Source organism: Perognathus longimembris, chromosome 19, assembly GCF_023159225.1.
Source record: "Perognathus longimembris pacificus isolate PPM17 chromosome 19, ASM2315922v1, whole genome shotgun sequence".
NCBI classification, from domain to species: Eukaryota; Metazoa; Chordata; class Mammalia; order Rodentia; family Heteromyidae; genus Perognathus; species Perognathus longimembris.
The window spans coordinates 3,282,972-3,309,259 of record NC_063179.1 but is presented as its reverse complement, the minus strand read 5'-3'; the positions used below and the strand labels follow the sequence as shown (position 1 = coordinate 3,309,259).

The 26,288-nt window shown below is 52.5% G+C and overlaps 1 protein-coding gene across 1 annotated transcript; it reads right to left on the bottom strand.

Annotated features, from left to right (window-relative positions):
* Positions 1 to 2,416: 2,416 nt before the first annotated feature.
* Srd5a1 (steroid 5 alpha-reductase 1) lies at positions 2,417 to 25,894 on the bottom strand. Its single transcript, XM_048368352.1, has 5 exons — positions 25,522 to 25,894; positions 11,112 to 11,278; positions 10,287 to 10,388; positions 7,763 to 7,913; positions 2,417 to 2,492 (listed from the first exon to the last, which is right to left on the bottom strand). The coding sequence occupies exons 1-5, from the start codon at positions 25,800 to 25,802 to the stop codon at positions 2,426 to 2,428; spliced, it is 768 nt and encodes a 255-aa protein (XP_048224309.1). The 5' UTR covers positions 25,803 to 25,894; the 3' UTR covers positions 2,417 to 2,425.
* Between the last annotated feature and the right edge of the window lie 394 nt (positions 25,895 to 26,288).

Below are 26,288 nucleotides of genomic sequence, written 5' to 3'. Positions count from 1 at the left end.
ATTGAAATCTTCAAAGGCAGGGATCAGCAAATGATTACCGGATGAATGCTGACACAAAGAGAACTGCATCTGGGTGTGCTAGCGAACGCCTGTAACGCCAGCAGGAGGGGTCAGCTTGGACTGCACGTCGAGCTGCAGGGCTGCCCCTGACAAGCACCTTTTGAGGCTCTGTCCCCGAAACACAAGCCAAACAATAAGCACTGTGGCAATATTCCCATCAAAGAAGAATTCCAATTACGCAACCAGAAGACGGTTTTAATTGGAGAGCAGCTACCGACGGTAAGGAGTGAAGGTAACAGCATCAAGCAAAGCAAGAACGCGTAGAAATTCAGTGAACATGACATACGAAAGAAAAATAGCCCTGCAGAGAATTTTAAAATAACAGCTCTGTTTTCTGCAGCACAGGTCTCCATAGTCCAGCTGTGGCACGATCGCAGGAGCCCATCAACTGGTGAATGAATAAAGAACGCGTGGACGGTGGGCGTAAGGAAGAATGAGAGTGATGTGCTTGCAGGACGCACAGTTGGAGCTGGGGGTCACCACGCTCAGCGAGGCACCCCAGACTGAGAAGGACCCACTGTGTGCGTTGGCTCTCACATGCTCTCACAGCCTGAAGGGCAGCTGAGCTGTATCAGGTGGGTGTGCCGGGGGAGGGGGAGGGGAGGGCAAGGGTGGTGAGGATGATCAAATACTTCACACCCACCAGTGAAACCTGACCCCATTAGGTGAAGGGGGAGGAGGGGGGAAGACAGATAAGGGAATGCAGGGAGAGGACTTGGTGACTGAGTTATCGGCACGTGGAGAATGTCACAACGCGGCCTCTTGGTGCAATCGTGTGTGCTAAGAAATTCTTAGAAAGTTGCTACATTTGAGTTAAGCAAACGAAACTGGAATACACTTTAAGAAGTGGTTTTAATCAGGCACCGGTGGCTCGCGCCTGTCATCCTAGCTACTCAGGAGGCTGAGACCTGAGGCTCTCGGTTCAAAGTCAGCTTGGACAGGAAAGTCCATGAGACTCGTATCTCCAATAATCTACTCAGGAAAAAAAAAAAAAAAGCCGGCAGTGGTGCTGAGGCTCAAGTGGTAGAACGCTCAGTCTTGAGCACAAAGAGGCTCAGGGACACTCAGCGCCCAGGACCAGCAAAAAAATAAAATTAAAAAAAAAAGTGGTTGTCAAGGTTACAAAAAGCGTTCAGTCTTCTTTTTTGTTCTTTGCTTTGTGGTACTGAGAAGTGACCTCAGGAACTGGACGGAAGTGCTCTAGCACTCCAGCCGCACTCTCGGCCCTTTGTCTTCGGTGTTTCCGGGTTTCTCACTTTCTGGCCTGAGGCCACAGTGAGCCCGATGAGCCCGGGATGGAGGGCCCCCTGCCTGGGCCTCCTTCAGAGCTGGCCCCTCTGGCACACCGGCCTGGTTGTGAGTCAGCCCTGCCGGCTTCAGGTCCCGAGACTCCCCCTCTGCCTCCCAGGTAGCTGGGGTCGCAGGCGTCAACCACGGTGCCTGTCCCAGGCCACCATTCTTGAGGCCCTCAAGAGAACTTAAAATCCAGCCGGAGGAAAATTTATAGAAAACAATCTGCTATATCCACACAAAGGACAACAACATCTTCAAATACAATCTCCCCAGTGAAAGCATCATCTTAAAAATAAGTTATTTCCCTAAAAAAGTCTCTAGCTCAAAGCAAAATCGAAGCACTAAGCCTGGAGATCGTCCAGAGTCATCACAAGGTCATTATTAAACGCAAGGAACGCACGGTCTTCAACCCAAAATCATACTTGCCAGGAATAAGTTAATGCAGCTCTCTTTGGAGAAATAACCAAATTCAGAAGAATAAAAGGGAAGAAAAAGTAGAAATTTAAAAGCTAAGGCACGGGAAATCATCACCATGCATATCAGCTTCGGTTAAACGCAAAGCCTTGAGGAAGTCTAATAACTCGCTCAAGTAAACTACCCAAGCGGGCGTGCCCCGGTTTCCCTCTCCTCCACCCACCGTGACGGGGGACCCCCTGTTCTTCAGAGGCGGTCCGGAGCCCGCTCTCTCCTGCACCTCGCCTGGCAAGCCGGACTGGGCAAGAGCCGGGACAGGCCAATGGCCGGACACCTCTGCCCGGCCCCAGGGGGCCACCGTCTCCCTGCTGAATGATCAGAGTAGCAGCCACCGGACAAGGCAGCCGGGCTGGCCTGGGTCTCCAGAGAGCGTGCACGCGTGTTCTTCCTTGGGGACATCGGTGACGGCTGAAGATGCCTGACTAAGCGGGCCCTGAAGCTGACCTGGGGGGCCGGGGCTCCTCCCACTGGAGCTCAGCCTGACTCGCCTGCCTGTAACTAAGCGGAAGAAGCCATCCTGCAGAGTCCTGGGGACGGGGGGGGGGGGGGGGGGGGGGGGGGGGAGGGGAAAAGGGAGCGGGGAGCCGGAGCCGCCATCTTAATACAGGAAGGGAATCATGATCTTTCTAGACTTCGGGTAATCTTCAAACTTCTCCAGGTACCACCTAAAATAAGAAGACAGAGTCAATAAGGCACCTGTTGAAGTGACGTGCTTTTCGTCATGAGATCCCCCCCACCCCGCCCTCCTCCCCCCACGGTGCTGGGATGAAGGGCGGGGCGGCCCCTGAGCCTCACGCCCAGTCCCTCTGGCCCTGCGGGTTTCCCGGGCTGCGTCTCGCGTCTGCGCGCGCGCCGCTGCCCGGCCATGCGGCGTTCCCCCACGGCTGAGCCAGCAGCCATGTCTGGAGTCTCACGAACTTCGATGCTGGCCTCCAACCACCGCGGCCCCTGCAGCCTGTCCCCGAGGCCCGTGCCACTGCGGCCGGGCCTGCTGAGCGCAGTACTGAGGACCTGGGCCTTTCACGGGGGAGTCAGCTTCCGTCACATCACCAATAACCCCACCCACTGGCGGGGGAGCCGGCGACTCGCTTTCCACGGCAAAGCTGCGGACAGGATGGGCCCTAGGGTCAGCCCGGGCCGGGCCTCCTCGCTCGGGGCAGTACCCAGGCCGGGCGGGATGGGACGGGCAGGTGCGGCCCGAAGGCCTTCGGAGGACCCTGCGCGGCCTCGGCCGGCCCCACAGCGAGCCTCGGCCGTCCCAAGGTCTTCGGGAAGACAGCCAGCCGGGCACCAGGCTCGTGGGTGGCCCTGGGGGCCGGCTCAGGGTCAGCCCGTGCCACCCATAACTCAACCCTTATCGGAACACGGGCAGACTTTTCCATTTTGACGTGAATTCTGTCACTAAAGGCACACAATTCGTCCTGGAGAAATGCCAGTTGAAGGCCGGCAACTGAGTTGGTGACATGAACACGAAGAGGTGTGCTGAGGCCAGATCTGGAAGTGTCCGCTGCGGTCCACACTCAGACCCCCGGCTCCAAAGAGAGCAAAACGAAGCAGCCAGCGCGTCTCCACAGGCGCAGACGGGACCTGCCAGACGAAAACCACAAGGGAAACCACGCAGAAGAAGCGCACCAAGACCACAGACAGAAAAGGAGGATGCCAAGTCCAACGCCGTGACCCGCGGACCCAGAGTTACACCACGGCAGACGCTCAGAGCCATTCTCGTTTCCTCGCGCTCGTCAGTGTAGCAATGAGCCCCGGGAGGAGACCCCACCCCTCCCCGGATGGGAAGGCCTCTAGGTCCCACGACAGAGTCACGTGACAGAGGCCCAGGGACAGGGAGGGCAGCAGCGGGTCAGCCAAGACAAGCACAGATGGAGGAGGCCCTGGAACTTTCCTCACGCAGGTCTAGAGAGCACTGTGCTCCTGGAAGCGAGCGGCTTCCCGGGAAAGGTATGGTCACCGCGTGGGCAGATTTCACAGCCGCCGCTGTATAGGAACGAGCTGCCATTTGCTCAGTAATCCATGTGTTCTTGTTGGGTCACGACGATTGCGAATCCACCTCAGTGACTCAACGTCAGTGACTGACGTCGTCAGGGCTGGGGCGTAGAGGGACAAAGCCCGCCCAGCCTGTGCAAAATGCTGGGCTTGCTCTTTGGCATTGAGAAGTTACCTTACAGAGAAAAACACCAGTAACTGTTACCCCTCTGAGCATCACCTTCAGGATAACAGTAAACAATAAAAACTAAAAAACAAGCAAAAAAGCCGGCCACCAGTGGCTCACGCCTGTAATCCTAGTTACTCGGGAGGCTGAGAGCTGAAGATCAAGGCCAGCAGGGGCAGGAAAGTCCACATGAGTCTTAACTCTAATTCACTACCGAGAGCCACAGAAAGTGGAGGTGTGGCTCAGGGGGTAGAGTGCTAGCCTTGAGCATAAAAACTCAGGAACAGTGTGCAGCCACTGATTTCAAGCCTCGGACAGACACACACACACACACAGTGTGTATTTCTATCCTTCAGTAGTTGTACAAAAAGCTTTCAACTCAACACAGCAATTTATGTATGCCATGCATGTTGGTCAACGTCATCTGTAAAAGTGACGTTTTAAGCTTAGTAACTAGGACACACCGCATGCCTTATCCCGTTTTTCTCTCCCTGGAATCGAAGTTCTCCCTCGCCAGGCCTGCAAAAGGCTGACTCGGTGACTCATGTTTTCTAGGTTTTATGGCCCGCACGCCCAGGCTCGCGTTCCGCCGCCTCTCCCCACGTTCGGATGGCGCTGCTTCTGGGATGGCGCCTCGAATCATTCCCGAAGCCACCGCTGCTTTGGGACTCGCAGACAGCTCAGCCCTCCCACGCCCTCTAACCTAGGTCTTCCTGGTGGGCTCATCTATGATGTCATCAGTCACCGATCGCAGGCCCACGTCGGTACTTTCCGGGTCATAAACCAGCAGGGCTCAGGAACAGGAGCTGGGGAGCCCAAAGTGTCCCCCAAACACACTCTAAGCTCGTGAGCCAGACCCCAGTCAAGTTAGGGTGTCTGCAAGGTACACTGCTTCGTTTTCCAAACGACATTAAACTGATCAGATAGGTGAACACTACCACACACGCACACACACACGCACACGTACACATACACGTCTATGTGGGGCTCCTCCGTGGCTGGCTCCCAGGTTCAAGCACACACCGGGAGCGCACCCACGCCGTACCGGTCTGTCACTTCCCACAGAGCTCCACGTGGCAGGAGCGGCTGCTCCAGGAGGGGAGGGTGACAACCGTGTGGCCCTCTCAACAAGACACGTCTCTGCAGCCCACAGAGCTGATCCAGCCTACCTACCAGTGCAATCGCTTAGGAATTGAAGCACTAGTGATGGGGGGGGGGAGGGAATGTCATTGGCATGCAATATTGTTTTAAGGATGACAGTAAGTATAGTTCTAGAAGGAGTCCCATGGAATGTTCTCTTTGCAATTAACTTATTTGATTGTTTAATTAGATGGGCTTACTGGGTGACCGAAAGAAAAGGACAAGCCAGGGGCCATGGCTCGTGTCTATAATCTTAGCCACTGGGAAGGCCGAGGGAGGGGGACGGGGAGTTTGAGGCCCTTGGACAACAGTGAAGCTCATCTCAGACAAAAAGAGCAGAAAAAGAAGAAGAGACAGGAGAAAAAAGAAACCCTAAAATAAGGACGGGATACTTCCACAAAACCGAATCCTTCAAGATTTAAAGTCTGTTCCACATTCACAGTTAATTTAAATAGCAAGTGAACAACAAACAGCCTTTGAACTCATGAATCCTGGAAAGACTATCTTTGAGTTTCACCAGCAAAGGCTTTCTCACTTGGAAAACAGAATTATTTATTTCTATTTCTGAATGTTTCATATGCAAATGCAGAAAGGGACTTTCTTGTTCCCTGTTTCTGTTAGAGAAAATAGCTTTACAACAGATTTATGGGCTCGTGTTCGGTCTTCCTCCAATCCAGTTCTAACAAGTCTATGATTTTTTTTATTTATCTTTTGCTAGAAACGGGCTGTTATTTGCTTTTCCACACCAGTGTCTCCCCGGAGGTGCTGACGGACGCGCAGGGGCTGGGTTCCCGTGTGCGGGAGGCGTGGGGTGGCAGCCGGAGGAAGAGGCGGGGGACCCTGGAACACAGGAGTCTGGGGACCAGGCTCTGCTCTGGGCCCCGCATGGCTCCGTTCATTTGCTAATAAGACTTGTCTACGTTTAGTTCAAAGTTGCAGGGCATTATCCCAACCAAGGTTTCTACAAAATCCCTGGGCAAGGGAAAACTCAGAGGCTTTCAAAAGTCAAACTCACTATGTTACTTTCAAAAGTGCCGTTGATGTAAGTGGGCACCAGTCTGGTGAAAGCACCTTGAATTGTGTGGGGGTCACAATCACAACCCATCTTCCTTACGGGGGGGGGGTGGGGGTGGGGCACGCCCCTGAGGGCTCCAAGGAACCTCCCCCGGCCCCCAGACATTCCTGGGCTTGAGGCTGTCCCCACCCAGGTTCTGCCTCGCCCATTTCTGTGATTCCAGACGGCATTGTACTCTGCAGACGCGCATGTTTCGTTTTCCTCTTGGTGGGGGCTTGAACTCAGGGCCTGGCTGCTCCCCTTTAGGTTTTATGCTCAAGGCTGGCCCTCTACCACACGAGTCACACTTCCACCTGCAGCTTCTTGCTGGTCAAGTGGAGAGAAGAGTCTCGTGGGCTTTCCTGCCCGGGCTGGCTTCGAACTATGATGCTTAGATGTCAGCCTCCTGAGTAGCCGGGACTGCAGGGGTGAGCCGCTCTTTTCTACGAGCTGTCAGTCATTCTGGACCCAGCCTATCCTGTGTCTGTACAACCTCATGTTAACTGGTGGCCTCTGGAACAATCCCTCTTTGAGTAAGGGTCAGGCATCGAGACCGGGGATTAGAACTCTGACCTTCCCTTCTGGGAGAGACAATTCAGAAACCGCTGCACAGCAGCCCCAGCCACGCCCTCTCCACCGCGCAGCCCCGTTTCTGCATCGCCCTCGTCCCAGGCCCTCGCTCATCTTTCCTGGTCCTTCCCCATCCTTCCCAGGCTCTCACACATCGTAGGTGTGATGACGCGGGGCTCACTGGCACAATGGCGACGGAGGCAGGGGCTCCTGCTACAGATCTCAGCCGTCAGCACGCCAGGCATTTCCGCCTCCTCAACTCGCGCGTGCCCCGCCTGGCTCCCTCTGCGTGCCGTTTCCCGCAGGGGGCATCGTGTATCTCCGTGTGCCCGCAGCGCCCGCAGCTGCGGCGGCTCGGAGGACGAGCGTGGGGGGGGGGTGCTGGGGACCGAGGAGCCCCCTGTGGCTCTGAGATTCACCCCCCACCCCGGCGGCCGCTGCACGCAGTGTTCGCAGCCCTGCTGTGGCTGCCCCGGCTCGCTCCCCGCACAGATCCAAGCCCCGGCTCAGTGGGGGGGACCCGACCGCGGCCCCCAGCAGCCCAGGCTCGCTGGCTAGAGACGTGGTAGAGAAGAGCGGCACTGAGGGGGTCAGGGGGCTCCTCCCTGGGCGCCCCACACGGGGGATCTCCGATGCGCCGCTCGGCATTTGCTAAGGCCAGGAGCGCACTGGGATTCAGCAGGGCAGGTTGAGATTAGCGTGCCCAGATTTTAGAGCCTGGTGCCGGCGGGTCACGCCTGTCATCCTAGCTATCCGGGAGGCTGCGATCGGCCCAGGCAGGGACGCCTGTGAGACGCTCATCTTCCGTTATTCACCCTAACACCAGAAGTGGAGCTGCGGCTCAGAGTGGCAGAGTGCTAGCCCCGAGCAGAAAAGTTCAGGGACGGTTCTAGGCTCCGAGTTCAAGCCCCAGGACTGGAAAAACAAACAAACTAACAAACAACACAAAACCCCCGAAAATGTTATCCTAAAGTCAAAGAACACAGTTTCCGTGCTTTGCAACTTACTGGTGATGCTGTTTTGCTCTGGTGATGAGAATACAAAACGTGAAGAAGGCGAAGACCCCGCCTTGGAGGGACCAGCTGGCCAGCGCGAAGCCGCCCCACTCCACCACCTCCCCGAAGTAGTTGGCTCCGGTGACATATTCAAACAAGCCTCCTAAGACGAGAACAGCGAGACGGAGCACTGATTACACGGTGGCACCCACAGACATTCTGCCCCGAGACATAGGAGCATCTACTTGGAAAACATAAATTCAACTATGAAAAAAAGACACTCAGAAATGTTCATCAAGGCCATATACACCCCATCATGGCTTCAGTTCCCAAACCCCAGGGCGCTGGGCCAGTGCCGTCTATTCGCCCGATACACACGTCCGCAGTCACGGCCGAGGTCTCCCGCCTACCACTTGGCTGGCTACGGGCCAGTGGACAGACCTAAGCAGGCACAGGGGATACCCAGCTGGAAGGAACAATCACTTAGCTTAGTCACACGGTCCGACAGGAAAGAAATGCCCTTTCTAGAACAGCCTCCTCAATGCGGTAGGCGCTCCAGCGGCCCATTCCCTGTCTCGAGCCATGAATTCCAGACTAGCAGACAAGTGTAGAGCCGTGAGGGGCTGGGAGGGGCCGGGCAGGGGAGGAGAACCCGGGCTCAGGGGCAGCGGCAGGGAACGGGGCTCCCGGAAGGGTGAGGGGGCAGCCCAGCACCCGAGACGCAGGGAGGGATGGAACAACAGTGACCGGCACACCCTGAGGTCCGGGGGAGGGTGAAGAGGGAGGACGGGAGGCGGGTCTGGGGGGGGTGGCCCTCGGGGGGGGGGGGGGGAGGCTCTGGGATTGGAAATGAGAGGGGCCAGGTGTGAGCTCTTCAAGTTCCAAGTGAGCACAGTCTGAGCAGCTGAGAACTGGCTGTGGATAGAGTGGGGGGCGGGGAAGGGGGCCATCCTTCAAGTTGTAAAAACGATCACCCCTGAAGCTATAGACATGATCACCCTGGAAGGTATAAAAGTGACCACCCTGGGCTGGGAATGGGGCTCAGGGGTAGAGTGCTCGCCTAGCACGCGCGAAGCCCTGGGTTCGATTCCTCAGCACCATCACATCCACAGAAAAGGCCGCAAGGGGCGCTGTGGCTCAAGCGGCAGAGGGCTAACCTTGGGCAAAAAGGAAGCCAGGGACAGTGCTCAGGCCCTGAGTTCAAGGCCCAGGACTGGCAAAAACAAAAGACAAAAAAAACCAAAAAGTGGCCATCCCTCAAGGTACGAAAGCAGTTTCAACGTCAACTCCAGCAGCGTGCAGACGTCTCTCTCTGGTCTCACGACAACTCAAGCATGAAGGGCTCAGCCCGAGGAGAGGTGACCTCGTGAAAGCCGCAGTCCCCCCGCGGAGGCCGCCCTGCAGACGCGCCGCCCCGGGAGGCGGTGACCCCGGCTGCGGGCCGGGGCGCAGTCGTCCCGGCCGCGGCGGGCAGCGGGCTCTCGCTGGTGCCCGGCCATGCAGCAGCCATCCCGTGCACATTTTAGCTCGGGCATTGGATCCCCACCATCCTCTGCTTTGTGCCCTGCCAGGCACGCTCGTTTCGCTGCGGACGCCTCTTTCCTCTTCCGGTGCACGTTGGCGTGTGTTGTCTTTCTCGTGCTTCCGTCAGGTTTGGCAGACAGTGTCAGGAGACGGCAGGGGTCTGGCCGTGTACAGCAGGTAGGTTCCTGCATGCTGGGTCTCTTGGGGCCTCACTCTGACCCCCATCCTCCCTTCTCCCCCAAAGGCCCTCACTCCTCATTCGGCCACTTCCACGGTTTCTGGAACTTTCAGGATACTTCCATTCTGCTCTCAGGGCCCGGGCCCTGGACTCTGCTAGTCCCGCGGGGCCTGGCTCCCTTGACAGCTGCAGGAGGCGGAGGTCTCAGCCCAGCACCCAAGGGGCGTCTCTCCCGCCTCCCCAGGGCTGGGTGGCCCGTCAGCAGCCGGGCAGGAACGCCTCGGCTCTCCTCAGAGCAGGGCTGAGCGTTCCGGGGCGGACTCCGTGGACTCCAGGCCGCGCAGACCACGGATGAAGTAACCCGAGGCTCGTGGGGGTCCTGCTCCCTTGTCTTCGCTGCGGTTTTTGTGTGGCGCGTTCCACCATGCGCTTGTGCTACTGGTCACACCTTCCACAAGGGGAACGGGGAGCCTAGCACTCACTCACGCTTGTCTCCGACGATCATTTCATGTCTTGAAGGCACACTGATGCGTTAAATAAGACTGTGTGTCGGTAGCTGTCGGGGGAGGGCCTATCAGGTAACCTCTTCTATCACAGCACTGTGGACAGAAGGAGCAGTGCCTCCTCCTGCAACATTTATGTCCCAGCCCAGATTCTCCTCTGTGCTTAATAACTACCCCGAGAGTCAGAACTGGTTCTCTTCTGAGAAAACAGTCGCAAGAGTGACTCACCCCGAACACTTGCACTGATGGACATTGTACTGTGTGATTGGGGAGGACCACGCCAAGCACTGCGCAATGGAACTCAGAGACAGTGCTCCTCCTTAGTACATACCCCTGGGTATTTTATATCCAGTCTCCCCTGGTTTTCTGAGATTCCTCAGGATGTGGTCCGAGTGGATGTTTATCACCATGCCCGATAACCACAAAACAAAACCTAAGGATAAACACAAGATGGTAACGGTTAGTGAGCGGTGAGATCTAAGAAGCCAGTGTAGTCGGGGCCAGTGCAACCTTTCAGAAGATGGTTGTGAGGCCCCAGGCCTGCCCCACAGGACCAAAGGCAACGCCTAAGCTGAGTTCCCCACAGAGCTCAGAAGTCTGTTCCTCCTCTGCAGATCCTAGGGACGGAAGACGGCCGTCTTCTGCAAGGCTACAGTTAGAACTGGGAGAAGGTCTGTCAAGTCACACGCATTGGTATACAGTCTTTTGGAAAATCACAACTTTGCAGAAATGTACTGCCTCATTTCTTTCTTTTTTTTAACCAAAGTCCACTGGCATGGTTGGAAAGTGAGCCATTCCGACCCATTCTCGGGTTACAGAAGGTAGTACAGGAAGCTGCAGGACTCTTAGGTTACAAGCGGACAGGTGCCCAGGTGCCCCGGGGGGGGGCAGCCTCTCCATCCCAGCTGGCCACTCTCAGGGCCACCGGAGCGTCCTGGGTCAGCACAGGGGCTGTGTCTGAGTCATCCTGTGTGTAGGTGTCTGGGGTGGGGGACCCTGAAACGCAGCCGGGCAGCCTGAAGCCGGCCCGGGCTGCTCGGGACCCCTGCTGCTCTCTGCCTTGGGTGGTGCAGGCTTTCTAACTAGAAAGTGCCGGGCGTGCCAATCAAGGTGTCCGTCTGTGAGAGGTAGGGAGCACGACGCGGTGGCCACTCACCTGCTAGAAACAAGGGGCAGGTCACCCAGGGCTCAGGATACACCGCATACTGGCTGAGGTATCTGCTCTGCAAGTAGCCATTGTAGGTACAGAAGATGAACGCCAACACATAGGAGAACAGCAAAGTCGGCTTCCCTCCTCGGATCAGCAATGGGAAAATCAAGGTCCTTAGAAAACAAGGCACAAGGGGCTGGGGATATGGCCTAGTGGCAAGAGTGCTTGCCTCGTATACATGAGGCCCTGGGTTCAATTCCCCAGCACCACATATACAGAAAACGGCCAGAAGCGGTGCTGTGGCTCAAGTGGCAGAGTGCTAGCCTTGAGCAAAAAAAGAAGCCAGGGACAGTGCTCAGGCCCCGAGTTCAAGCCCCAGGACTGGCCAAAAAAAAAAAAAAAAGAAAACAAGGCACAAGCTAACCCAAAGAGAAGTGCGTGGCACAAGGCTGCAGTCTGCTTTTCCCACCCTCGCAGGGGTTTGGAGTCAGGGCTTTGTGCTCGCTTGGCTGGTGGCAAGTACATCACACTTGCAGCCCGGCATTTTGCCTAGTGTTTTAGAGATGGGGTTTTTGGACTTTTCTGTTCATTTGAACCATGCCGTCCTGAGTAGCTAGGATTGCTAGTGCCCAGTTTTGTCTCTTTATAATCACCCATTCTTGCACACTGTCATCCTTAGTTCACGCTATTACTGATTTATCCCAGTTATGCTAAAGCCAGGATTTTCTATGTAGAATGAGCCATGTTCTAATAATAGACCGTCATTGTGTTCCGAGCCAAGGTTGTAATTGTACAGAACATGAAACATACACCAAGTCTGCAGAGAAAACCGAAGGCTTCCTCAGGCTCTCAGAATTCCTATGGTCCGGGAGCAAGATATGACAAGAAATGTACTCACTGCCTTATGATGTAACTGTACTCCGTTTGCGTAACACTTTGTCAATAAAATTTAATAATAAAAAAAAAAGAAAAAACATTCCTATGGTCCTAAAACCATTAACCCACTCTAGGCTGCACAGTAGGATTTGGGGTACACTGTCACATCACCCGTCATAAACACACCGTTCCCCACCCATCCAGATCCATCCAGCACCCCCACCCGGAGCCCTTACTCCGGATGGGACGACTGTCACCCACACTTCACAAAGGACAGAATGAAGACACACAGACGCTGGAGCCCAGCCTGGGCCGCGGCCCAGGCCACGGGGCTGGGAGCGGCTGAGTACATCATTCCACCGCGCGTTAGGTGTGCCTGACCAACCAGCGGGAGAGAGAAAACACAAACTTCAAAACTTGTAAGGAAAACAGGGACGCAAGACTTCGTTTGCATTTCAGTTTTTTCCTTAGATGTCAGTGTGTCATATACTGAAAGAGGGAACGCCACTATAAATCTTCTACACCTGAAAAAGGTAGAAAACAACCCTAATGAGCCACTCAAGGCCAATGAATCCCACAGGCTGATGAAACAGAGGTGCAGATGAACAAGCTTATCCAAGAGGAATTCGACCTACAGGTGTGCCCAGGAAATAAACTGAATTCAATCATAAAATTCTAGAAAAGGCAGAACTGGACTCAGAATTAGCTGCAAAGACCCACAAGGGAACCTCAGGGCACACCCCAGCTCTGTCCTGAAATGGTGGGAAAAGAGGCACGAGGAAAAACCTCCAGGCAGGCCCCTGCTCTGTCCCTGGCCGGTGAAGTCCTCCTGACTTGCCAAGCCTAGAAAAAGAGGCTTGAGGAAAACCTCAGGCGCACACTCCTGTGCAGCCCATTGTCTTTGAAATAGGCCAAGCTTACAACATCTTGAAAAGGCTCTTTAATAGAATGTTTCTTTGGTTTTGTTTCTGTTCTGGTACTAGGGTTTGAACTTAGGGCCTTGCAATTGGCACTCTTAATTCTATCACTTGAGCCATGCCATCAGCCATTTTGGTTTTTGTTATTTTTTCTTAAATAAAGTTTTGCGTTCATGTTTGGTGTTGGCTTGAACTGCACGCCTCTTATTTATGCTTCTCCACTGGATGGGATGATAGGCACACGGTTCAGAGTTTTACTGGAGGAGATGTACTCTTGTAAACTTTTTTTTTTCAGAGCTGGTCGTGAACCGGTTCATCTTGATGTCCAGTGGTTCGTCCTGATATCCAGGTTATTAGTAGCTAGGATTACAGCCACAGGCCTCCACACCCAGGTGCAAAGCAACAGCAGGATTCTCCATTCCATTGTTTGTTGTTTGTTATTTGCAGGTGCCGGGATGGAACGCAGGACTTGGCAGATGCTTGGCAAGCTATTATCATTGGTATGATGAGATAAAAGTTCCCCATTCAGTACAAATGTAATTTTTGTCTGCTTATTTTCACTACATGAGTTGGTTGAATTCAGGCATGCCACATGAATACTCGTGAGATTTGGGTAAAATGCCCCCTACATCCAATATGGGATGGGATACTAAGAAGGGAAAGGTAGGGGCTGGAGATATGGCCTAGTGGCAAGAGTGCTTGCCTTGTATACATGAAGCTCTGGGTTCGATTCCTCAGCACCACATATGTAGAAAAGGCCAGAAGTGGTGCTGTGGCTCAAGTGGCAGAGTGCTAGCCTTGAGCAAAAAGAAGCCAGGGACAGTGCTCAGGCCCTCAGTTCAAGGCCCAGGACTGGCAAAAAAAAAAGGGGGGGGGGAGATGCAAAAAGAAGAAGACCTTTGAGGCTACATGCCACAAATTTCTGGAAAAATGGATAACTAATGAAGACTTTGAGGCTACATGTCACAAATTAACTAGGACTTTGAGGCTACATGTCACAACTTTCTGAGAAATGGATAACTGAAAACACAGTTTCTATATGAGGGCAGCCTGGGGTTCTAAGAAACACAGACCATGGACAGCACATTTTCATCAACTTCTCCCACAGTCAAGGCAGGATTCTAGATAACAAGAACAGATTGGTGGGCATCTCGATATGTCTCTCACTCTGCGCGTAGTGTGCTCTATTTCTACCGTTCCTGACATCCCGCGTCTCCTGCTCTTCTTCTGGTCCCGACATCCCTCTTCCTGTCCTGACACCCTGTCTCCCACTCCTCTTCCTGATCTTCACAAGTAGAGAAGATGACAGGCACGCACCACCACGTTGTACCTGACTTATTTTTCTCTCATTATAAATATCTTGACACACAAAGCTTAAGACATGCCTGTCCGGTCCTTTCCAGAAAGTCTGCTGATCATCAGTCTGGATTTTGGGGGCTTCCGGAGAGGCTCCAGCACCAGTATTCATAAGCTCTCCATGCACTGTCTCATTCTCAGTCACCTTTCCATAAAGCTGAGGGAGACAAGTGCTAGGCCTCTGAGAAAGGAAAGCATCCAACTGCTATCGCAAATCCCTTAGGATGGGCATTATCTGGAAGAGAAACTATGAAGCACTTGGACCCACAAATGTTTTATTCAGATTCTGCGTCACAAATCCATTTTCTGTCCTGTCAACAGACAAAGGATACAAAATTAGCAGTTCCCAGGGCTCTACAAAGGGGTTCTACTTGCCAGCTAATGAGATGAGGCGTCATGTTGAGTTTGACACTGTGTTCTCTGTTAATGTTACAACTTTGCTATTTTATATTCTCTCCTTTGCATGTGAAGAAACAAGGCTCACATTTCCCAAAGTTGTCTTTACTCCCCGGGGAAGCTGCGACCCTTCCGGGGCCTGGGACACAGGGCAGGTGTAACGGTGGAGCTCGGCCACTGGCATCCAGGACGGCCAGGAGAAGCAGCGCCATCAGCCTTCTGTTTGCGTTCACAAGCTCAGACACTGCACAACACAGTGTCCAACACTTTCTAATAGTGTTTCTAATAGGTTTCCTGCGATGATCTACAACTGCTGATTGCAAAGTCTCAGGGACAAAGACGCACTCAGCCCTGAGGGGAGGTTTCTGTATCCGAGCAAAACAAAAGTATCCTATAAGCACTCAGGAAGAAGAGCGGCTTACAAACAAACGAATAAAAATCAGAAGCAAAAAACCCCCACGCCACCTTCCCACAAGTAAACAAACCAACCCCAAGCTCATCAGAGCTGTACACTGCCATGGTTATCCCCATGGAAGGACGGGGAGGCTTGAACTCCAGTGCGGCACCGGGGTCTCCTCTGGGGCTGCCAGAACCCAAAGGCTCCATGTGGATTCTCTACCAAGCAAAGTAACTGGCAGCCCAAGGCCTGTCTGAGCAGCACGAAAGAGGAGCCCGGCCCTCAGCTAGCTCCTGTACTTGAGTTCTCAGTACGCACACCAAGAACAGCACAGTCAAACAGATTCGCAGCCAATCAGAAACCACCAGCTAGGGCCTGAGGTCTGAGGATCATAGTTTGAAGCTAGCCTGGACAGGAAAGTCCATGAGATTCTTGTTTCCAGTTAAACACCAAGCCAGAAGTGGAGCTGTGGCTTCACCAGCAGAGCGCCAGGTTTGAGTGAAAAAGCGAAGAGTCAGTGTCCAGGCACCGATACTTGAACTAAGTATATAAATGGTAAGCCAGGCATTGCGTATGTTAAGGGATACGTTAAAATAATATGTTAAAATGTTACCTTCTAAACTAGTTTATGCGGGGCGGGGGAAGTGAGGGGAAGGGTGAGACTGGCCAGCTCCTCTTTCTTTCTTTTTTTTTTTTTGCCAGTCCTAGGCCGTGAACTCAGGGCCTGAGCACTGTCCCTGACTTCTTTTTGCTCAAGGCTAGCACTCTGCCACTTGAGCCACAGCGCCCCTTCTGGCCATTTTCTGTATATGTGGTGCTGAGGAATCGAAACGAGAGCTTCATGTGTAGGAGGCAAGCACTCTTGCCACTAGGCCATACTCCCAGCCCCAGGCCAGCTCCTCTTGAGAGACCATGATTAGGGGAGAGGCTTGAGGATCTTAATCAGGGACGCGGCAGAACCAATGGCCCACAGGATCACCGCTGAGACCGAGTATAACCTTGGGGTAGATGAAAGGAGGCGGAGGCCTCGAGCCTTTGAGCTCCTGAACTGTGGTTCCATTCAACAGTCTCTCTCCAGTCCAAACCCAGTGCCGGCCAGTCAGAGCCAAGGGTCACAGAGAAGGCCCGGGGACAAGTAGTCCCTGTTACCCCATCGGTGGAAAAGGTGAGCCCCGGGGAAATCTCAGGCCCAGGCAAACACTAAACAAACCTGCTTGGCGGGAGGGAAAGTAGAGCAGGAGCTGGGAAGCCACACCCAGGGACACACAAGCACGCACGCACACACGCGGGTCCATTCCGAGCAGGCCTGGAGGACAGAGGACTCCACGGGCAGCTGGATGGGTGCGGGTGACACGAGGCAATTGGGTCTGGCCAGCGCCATGTTGGCCACAAGGCGGATGCATCTTGTCTTCAGGGTGGGGGAAGGCGAAGCCCTGGCCTCCCTCCTGGGTGAGGGGCGTGCCTTAATCCCTGGAGGTAGGGGCGGGGACTTGGCTGATAGGTTACTACACCTGTCTGTCCAGTGCCTGCCTCCTGATCTGGCCCTATTTAGGCCTGGCCCGCCAAGTACAGGCTGCTCCGCCATGCCCCGCCCCTGTGTCCCGGTCTCCATGCGTCCCGCCTCGGCTCTCCTTTGGAGCTGAATTGGCTTGCTGGTGTTGTTTTCGCTCTTCTTTCCCTCCCCGGCCTTCATGGCGTGGTTTCCCGACTGTGGTAGGTGTACGTGCTGGCTGCTGGTCCTCGCGATTGGAGTCCACCATGCAGTCGCAGGGCTTTCCATAAAGACTCCAAGACTCAACCCCTCAAAATGTGACTCCTCCTTTTTCTTATCGTACCACAAGGCAACGCGCGTGCATACGCACGCGCACACACACACACCACACACGCAATGGGCACCCACTAGCGTGAACAGTGGCAGGCAGGGGTGTACTGGTCTCACCTCAGGCTCAGACCTGACAACCAGCAGGGCAGATGAAGATGGTTCTGGGAACGCCATCCGTTCCAGAGAAGGCAAACTGCCCCTGGCCCCTACCGGCCTCTCTCCTCTCGGCACAATCGCAGCGGGCTCCGGCTTGCCAGGGCACGGCCTGGTCTCGTTCCCGTGCCTTCTGGTAGCTTGGCACAGGGCCTACGGGACAGCTCCTGCTCTGTGGGCGCCTCCCCTCTCCCCCCCACCCCCCCGTGTGTGGATTCCCTGTGCTCCACCTTCCCCTGCACCTGTCCAGCCTCACATCGCCCACGCCCCCCTCCGCCTGGGCCCTGGCACACGAGGGGGCACTGTGACGTTTGCCAGGTTGGCTGGGAGGTTTTTCGCTGGTACTAAGCGATTGTAGGGTTCCACCCTGGTTCTTTTCCAAGTATTACCAACTCGGGTCAAATGGCTGCTTAATAAATTAGTCACTTAGGCACAATGGAAACCGATGCTGTCTTCTGCGTAGGAAACATCTTTGTCCCTGGACTACAAAGACTCTGTGTTTGATAACATGCAGAGTCTAGCAGTCAAGCAAACAAGCAAACACCACGGGTGCTGCAGCAAGTCAAAAAGCACTGGTCTAGAAGACGCAGCTACCGTCAGCTCACTTTTGACAAAAGGGCCAAGAATGTACAATGGAGAAAAGAGAACCTCTTCAATAAATGTGCTGGGAACTGGGTACTATCAGCAGGAGACCCAAACTACATCTCTGTGTCTCATCCTGTACAAAATTAACTCCAACTGGATGAAAGAGCTAAAATTTAAGATCTGAAACCTTAAATCTAATATAGAAAAACAGAGGGGAAACCCTGGAAGTTATAGACTCAAATACATCTTTTTTTTTTTTCCAAATAGAAGTCCAACTGCCCAGAGGAGGGGAACAGAAATTGATAAAGGAGAGTATCTTAGGTTAAAGTTTCTGCATAGCACACATACACACGCACACACACACACACACACACACACATCACACCGCCAACAACAACAACAACCAAAACCAAGTCACAATTCATAGGATGGGAGAAAATGTCTGCCAGCTATTCAACAGATAAAGGATTAATACCAAAGGTATATAAAAAACTAAAAAAAAAAAAAACTAAACAGCAAAAGAACAAATGATTCCAGTGAATCAATTAGCAGACAGGTTGAATGGACAAGTCTCACAAGAAATTCAAATGGCCTACAGATACATGCAGAAACATTCAATATACTTAGCCACTAAGGAACTTTTGAGTCAAGATGACATGAAGACTCCATCTCGTGCAAGGGGAATGACAGCCATGGGGGGAGGGTGCAGGTGAGGGAGGCCGGGGGGGGGGGGTCCCTTCCGACCCTGCGGGCGGGAATATAGACCAGTTAGACCAGTGCTCCCGCTGTGAAAACCAGTATGGAGGTTCTACAAGACAGGAAAAATGGGTGTAAGTGTGTGTGTGTGTGTGTGTGTGTGTGTGCGTGTGTGTGTGAGAGAGAGAGAGAGAGAGAGAAATCACATGGTAAAGTAGGAGAACTAGGACATAAAGCAGTAGACACTTGGCCAAGATACTTTATTTATTTATTTGGTATTAACCTGAAGGACAGAAAAAAAGGACGAAATGGCAAAGGAAGGGTTGAAAGACCAAACTCTGGCAGGAACTGGTTTGTCCCAAACTTTGGACAACAGCCTTTAAAATTATGTATTGGGGAAAATGAGAACCTTGTTTTAAATTGGTCCACTTTGTCAGATAGATAGTTAAAACTTAATCCTCTTAACAAACCGGCAAGTTCCCATCACTGTCTTTCTGTCCTGTGGCTAAGATTCCGAGGTGAGAGATGGAAGGTGTTTACGGGCACGCGCGTCACCTTGTGTGCACGCCATGCACTGTGCAGACTCTGCAGAATTCTTCGAGGGATTCCATGAAAATTGGTTTACAGCTCAATGAGCTCTCAAATGAACTAAAACTGTGAAAGTCAGTGAGCTCAAACTTCTTTTAATTCACGTGACTTAGTAAGTCTGAGAAATCCACGAGTTTTAAGTGTGTTGGCAAAATAAAAATGAAGATATCTTCAAAATTAGTAGGCAATTATTCTTGCCTGGGTTTTGCTGTTCTGATAGTGTGACAGAGACAGCTGTGTGATGTCTAAGATCATCTGCTAATGTCTTATTTAATCTTCCTCCAAGTACAAACAGACCTACACAGAGGAGGCCAGACACCTGTCCCTACGTAGCAACCCAGGGCAACTCCACTTTCAGGATGCTGCTTCTTTTCTTTTAAGCTTTTGAGACGGGGCTTCACAATGCATGCCAGGCTGGCTGTAAATCTGGGATCCCCTGTGTCTATCTGCCTGTCTCGGTGCTGGGATTACAGGCATGCAGCACCACGACTTATTCACTCATTCTTTTATTTATTATTTTTGTATGAGAAACAACTGTGCACGCAGAACGGAATTTTTGCCATGCAGAATGAATGGGTGGGATGGTTCCGAAGAGGGAGCACAAAGTGCAGGGAAAAAGGATGCCAGGGGTCTGAGCAGGTGGAAGTTGGTTGGTGAAGAATGATTCTTTTGCAAAGAAATTGTGTGATCAATTTTCTGTCACTAGAAGAAAAATATATTTACAAGTTTATCTGAGGATGGAACACAAACACCGATGGAATGCCAGAATGGTTTTTCACGTTTAAGCCGTTAGGTTTTCTAGACACTGTACTCAGTAAGATTATACAAGGAGTTTCAAAAATGTTCAGACCTCAAGACTAGCCCACAAACACAGCAAGGCCCATACCACTGAGCTGCTCCCGCGGCCCGAGGTGTTTATTCTCAACCCCAGATCAGATTCTTCAGCACGCCCGCCATCGCTAGCCCCATCTCAGCTCTACAGCGGGTCCTTCCGGGAAGACTGAAACTTTCTTCCCAGTCCTGACTCAGCCACTGAGATGAGCTGTTAAAGCATTTCTCTGGAAGCCTTAGGATGGCTACGCACGCGTCACTGAGTCTGAGTTGGCCCAGGTCACCCGGCGAGCGTGTATTGTGCGTCTGTGCGTGGCACTGGCTTCCTTGCCGTGATTTCTACAATGTCACTCGGAATCGGGGTCACATCCACATCTCCTATCAAACCCAAGTCCGTTACCTCCGCCTGGCTTTCCTTCCAGCCGGGCCCGCAGGCTTCCACCTCGCTGGCTCAACGCCACACCACAGAAGAACCTTCTTCCTTACCTTCCGGAAACGGCTGGGGAAGGGAGCTTTATGGTTTCTCAAGGTAACTGCTTATCTTACTAGGTCTGAACAGAAAATGAAGCCTCCCCCTCCCATTCTTCCTCCCCCTCTCCCTCCTGCTCCTCCCTCCTCCTCCTCTTCTTCTCACAGGTATCTGCTTCTTGTTAGCACTCCAGTTAAATACATGAATTGTTTCACAATGACCCAGGATGCAGATCCATGACTGTCGGAAGGCAGGGTTCCCGGGTCAAAGTTCTAGAGACAGGCTTAAGACGTCGAATTAACTTTGAAGTGCGCCAGTTGGACAGCGCTGTAGGTGAGACCTGGAACATTCTCAAGTGCCCACACATGGACGGCTTGCTCTCTGCTGCTTCCCGGAGGGCGGGGGGGGGGGGGGGGGGGCGCAGCTCCTGCCCCACCACAACGCGCACCACCGCAGGCCCGCGGCATCTCGGCCAAGAGGCGGTGGCCCGGCCCTCCCAAGCCATGAGTCCTCAGTGAGGTCCTCTCCTCGACATGGTAAGAGGCCACTGCGGATTCCCAGAGGCTGCACCTCCCATCCTCAGCCAATCAGATACACGCACTTGGCAGGTTGAGTTACACAGGGAAAAAGTTTAAGTAACAAAGTAATAGTACATCTTTTGTAGGGTGTGTGTGTGTGTGTGTGTGTGTGTGTGTGTGTGTGTGTGTGTGTGTGTGTGTGTGTCAGTCTTGGGTCTTGACCTAAGAGCCTGGGCACTGTCCCCGAGCTTTTGTGCTCAAAGCTAGCACTCTACCACTCGAACCACAGCTCTGCTTCCAGCTTTCTGGTGGCTACCTGGAGATAGGAGTCCAGCAGGCTTTCCTGCCCAGGCAGGCTTCAAATCACCATCCTGAGAACTTGCTCTCCTGAGGAGCTAGGATCACAGGCGTGAACCACCAGCACATGGTTGATGGGACATCTTGAAAGCATTTTTCAACGCAGTTCTGGGGCGTGAACTCTCTCGGTGGTGTCCTGGGGGCCACTTTTTGCTCAAGGTTAGCATTCTACCACTTGGAGCCACAGCTCCACTTCCAGCTTTTTGGTAGCTGATCGCACATAAGAGAGTTACAGGCGTCCTCGTCTTTCTTGTAGGGCTGGCTTCAGAGCTCAGCCTCCGCAGTAGCTGAGGTTATAGGCACAAGCCACCAGTGTCCAGTTTTTTGTTTTGTTTTTTTTTGTTTTTGGCCAGTCCTGGGCCTTGAACTCAGAGCCTGAGCACTGTCGCTGGCTTCTTTTTTGCTCAAGGCTAGCACTCTACCACTTGAGCCACAGCGCCACTTCTGGCCATTTTCTGTATATGTGGTGCTGAGGAATTGAACCCAGGGCTTCATGTATACGAGGCAAGCACTCTTGCCACTAGGCCATATCCCCAGCCCCGAGTCTCCAGTTTTGATTGTCCATTTTTAAAAGTTGTATTTTCATGTACATATTATTTATGTGTTTATTTCCTTCGTGGTACTAAGGACTGAACTAGGCAAGCACTATACCCCTTGAGCCACAAATAGAGTCTCACACTGTCTGTGTGAGACTGTCCATGCTAGCTTCAGACTTGTCATCTTCCTGCTTCTGCTACCAGAGTCCTTGGGAGGACAGGTGTGTGCCACTATGACTATACTGTTGATATAAAATGTATCCAATGTGACATTACTCATGTGATTTCAGTCATGACAAGAATCTTAAAAATGCTGCAGACAGAGAGAAATCACCGGACTCTCTCAATAACTACTGAGGCAGGGATCTTCTAAGACACTCCCAGCGCTGGATCCTCATTAAACCCAGTTGAGTAAGACTCATGGGGATGGTTCTAAAAAGTGCTCCAAGTCAGACGACAGATAGCAAGACCAGTGGGGCACATGGAAAGTTCCAGAAGGTGAGGGAAGAGCCCCAAGGCTCATCAAACCACTAGCCTAGACTAGCACGAATGAAGGTCTACTGCATGCTAAAATTTAGAGGTCTTTGTGCCTTTTTCTTTGAAAACATCATTATTTTTATGCCAATATTTTTGTCTTCGAGATTTATATGAAATTCTTTCTTATTGTAGTTTCCAGCAGTTTGGTAAAGCATATTTCTGCGAGCAGAGGCACATTTGCTTTCTTCCCTTTTACTTGGTTCCTCAAATATCCAAAAACGGCATTCATTTTATCTTTTTATGACAATACAGTTATTTGCATGAATTCAAAAGAACCCGTTCTTGATTTGTGGGAATGAGCATTGGGAGCACGGGCTTGGGGTGAGACGCCTTCTTTGGAAATCCACATGGAATCCCCAGCTTTCCACAGCAAAAAGCCAGGTTTCTGCAGGAGGAACGCGCAGGGACTCGAGAGATCTCCTAGGTACCACAGAGAAAACTAGAGGGATTCGGAGTCAAGCTTATGACAGAGGTAAAGCCCTTTTCCTGCTGTTCAGACATGAGTAACCGAGTCAAAATGAGTCCGTGAAAAAAAAATCACGACGACAACAACATCTTTTCCTTGGTAACCCTGTTGAAAACGGGCACTGCCTCGGGAGAAGCTCGAGGGTGCCTGCCACCGGAGTGCACCGCTGGCCTTTGCTTTCAGAATTTCTTACTCACTTGTCAACTGGAGGAGGCCCCCTCTCCACACCCTCCCACCCCCGAGATCCAACTCAGGGCCTCCTGCTTGCGAGGCAAGTGTTCTGCCAGTGCTTTTGCTTTTCTATTAGTTGGTTTTTAAGACAGGATCTCAACATAACTTGACCCGGTGGCCTCCAATCAGGATCTTCCTACGTTTGCCTTCCCAAGTATCTAGGCCCATAAGCATGGGCCCCTGGGCTAGGCCCTAGATAATCAATTTCACTTTTTTCTAATACCTGGTTCCAGAGCAAGTCTCCAATCCCGAATGGGAACTGCTTTTTCTTAATGCCCTAAAAGCTAAAACTAGATAGTATGACCTAAGTTTCAAGGGACAAGCCTTAGGCTGCTGTGTGGGCCACACGGAAAGTTTTAATTTTCAAATCAGGACAAAAAGATTGGCAACTTCATGCTAGGGACAGGTTCTTCCAACAGGATGGGACAATGCTCCTTTTCTTAATGAAATTCTTGCCCCCCTTAATTTTTCTTTAAATTACATGACTGGGGCATAATTAAAGCTTCACAAATGACAGCTACTGCAATTAACTTGAAAGAACTTAAGAAACAGTTTATTCCACCAAGTGGGATGAATTTGGCAACATTCTCAGCATAAGTTTTTCATTCAAATTATTCTTATGGTTCTTTTTGATAATACCCACTTAATTCAACCCAGTCACAGGGTACTAAACGATACATTTGATTTAAATAATCTATAAGGAAATATTTGTGTTAGATCTAATTTGATACATTGTACCTGAATAAATCCCTCAGAGAAAATTGAGCCCCAAGTTCATGAGGAGAAGATAACAGGTTCTATGGTCACAAGAGGCCTCAGCGAATCCCCAGTCTCATTTGACTCATTCTGCCGACTGTCCTGTAGTGATGCAGGTTAACTCACCAGCTCCTATTCAGTTGCTTCTTTCAGAGCCTTGTACCATGAAAAGTGCACTTCTAGGTTTTGTTTTATATTACTTCCTTTTGGACTTTGTACTTGTTGCCTGGCAAAGTTATGCAGAAGTACACTCCTAACAAAATAATGCTGACCCACACCCCATACTTTAAAATGGTAGCTAACATCTCTACAACGCAAACACTGCGCCTAGCAATGAGCTCCAGGTAAACAGCCTGAGAACCGCTCTTTCTAAACTTCCTTGTTATTCGAACAGGACTAAGATGTGGTAAATTTTTGACAATGATTCTCAGTCACCACTTGGGACCCTCCTATCCCAAACCGGGGACCGGTCCAGACCCATAACCGGGACAGGTCCATCCTGGCATTGAGGGTCAATCGACCCCAACTCCAGGAAGACAGATCCAGAGTGCTTTCACCAAAAGAGCAGATTTCATCAGAAGGGGAAGGGTCAAAGTTTCTAGATTTAAAAATGGAGTCGCTTTTGTCAAGTTCTAATAAGGAAAAGAAATACAAAGCCAAGAGTTTATGAGATGACAGTGTGCACGAAAGATCCTTCCAGAACTGGGGGGGCGGCAGGCCCCCCCCTTCCCGGAGGCCACACAGAACGACAGCCATGTAGAATGGCATGGCAACCTTACACAAAATAACTTCTGCAAGGGTGTCTGTCCAACAATTCCTTGTTGAATATTGGATCAATGCCATTCGTTACTGACTTTTGTAACCAAGGACAGTTGTTGCGAAATATTTGACATAATCCTTCCCATTCTATCTTTAAAAACTACTCTTGCTAAGTTCTTTAGATACGAATATAGCATAGGATGGCATATCTATCCTCAACTCAATGCTATGCTGTCTGTAATTTGTCAAAATTTGGAGAACGTCTCTCCACTTAGGTAGACACATCTAGCAATCTGATTCCAGAGCTTATGTTGCAACCAACAGACACAAGTTCTTATTATATAGACAGCAGAGTCCAACTGATATTCAATTTGCAGCAATGTTCTACCACTGTAGATCAAGAAGTCTGATAATAACTCGGCTTAATAGATTGCTCTCATGTGTGGGGCCAGGCCTGGGTGCTGTCCTTCAGGTTTTGTGCTCCATGGTAAGCACTCTACTACCTGCTTACGCTGCAGGTGCAAGTCTGGCTTTTTGGGTGGCTAATTCGAGGCAAGAGTCTCATGGACTTGGCTGGCAGGACTGACTTTGAATGGAGGTGCTCAGATCTCGGCCTAAAGTGGCTAAGATTATAGGCGCGAGCCCCCGGGTGCCCAGAGAGCACTGAACAGTGCTCTTTTTGATCGGACAGGTTTTTCCGAACACACATAACTTAAACTTCGACGTCGTTTTTTTTTTTTTTTTTTTTTCTGGCCCGATGTCAAAAGATAAGAAAAGAGCCCCCAACTTAGCAGAATAGTTCTGAGAACTTCAGACGCAATTGCTTTTTCAAATGCACCAAAGGCTCCAAAAGATTGGACACATCACCCCCTGAGAAACTTACTTGTATTTTAAGGTCTTTTCTTGAAAAGGAAAAGGAAAACACACACACACACACATACACACACACACACACACCCCTCCTACAGCCGGGTGCCCCACGCATGCTGGATGGCTAAAGTCTCCCGCCTTTTCCAGACGAATCCCAATGCATGTCTGACGGAGATGGGGGGGGGCGCGTGGGGGGTTGTGCGTGGGGGTGTCGCGCGTGGGGGGACACGCGTGGGGTGTCGCGCGTGGAGCTCCGCCCCACCCCCCAGGACCCCGCGCCCGCGCGCGCGCCCGCGTTACCTCTGCAGGTAGTGGACCACGAACATGGCCAGGAGGATGCGGTTGGGCCAGCTGCGGAGGCGCAGGGCGCGCGCGCGGGCGCACTCGTAGAGCGGCCAGGCCAGCGAGGGCAGCTCCTGCAGGAGCCAGGCGGCCCGCGCGGGCACCCGGGGCCCCGACCACTGCGGCGAGTAGCGGCCGTAGGGCGAGCCCAGCCACTGCAGCGTCACGAAGCCCAGGAGGCCGAAGAAGCCCTCCAGGTAGGCGAGCGCGTCCAGCAGGTGCGGCTCCGCCAGCTCCATGGTCGCGGGCGGGCGGCGCGCTCCATGCCCGGGCGCCCGCGGCGGGCCACATATAAGGTGGCGGGGAAGGGGCGGGAGGGGAGGTCTCGGGTCCCGGGCGCCGCCGCCGCCGCCGCGGACGCGGGCTCCTCCCGGGCTGCGAAATCGGGCCCGGGGTGGGGCTGACACCTGCGGCGGGCGGGGCCGGGATCCGAACCAAACAAGCCACGCCCCCGTCGCTCCCCGCCACGCCCCCCCGCCTGGAAAGCCCGCCCCCTCGGCGGGGGACCGGGAAGCTGCGGGCCGGCTCCTGTCTGCGCACGCGCACTGGCTGAGTCGTCTTCCACCTTGCCTGAGTGGACGTGGAGAGCGAGGTGCTTTGCCTGGGGAAGCTTTTGGGGCTCCTCTCCGGCAATACTTCTCTTCGACGGCGACGCGTGTTCTTTTCGGGGGTACCGCCTTCCTGGAAGACGTGCGGTCGCGTTCCGGGCATGCTTCCTGACGGCT

Excerpts from the sequence above, each read along its gene's own strand:
- Srd5a1 (XM_048368352.1), bottom strand. The coding sequence starts at position 25,802 with ATGGAGCTGGCGGAGCCGCACCTGCTGGACGCGCTCGCCTACCTGGAG. Across the intron at positions 10,389-11,111 it reads CTGCCCCTTGTTTCTAGCAG|GTTTTGTTTTGTGGTTATCG; the intron begins GTGAGTGGCCAC and ends GTTTATCCTTAG. Across the intron at positions 7,914-10,286 it reads TGGATATAAAATACCCAGGG|GAGGCTTGTTTGAATATGTC; the intron begins GTATGTACTAAG and ends TTCTCGTCTTAG.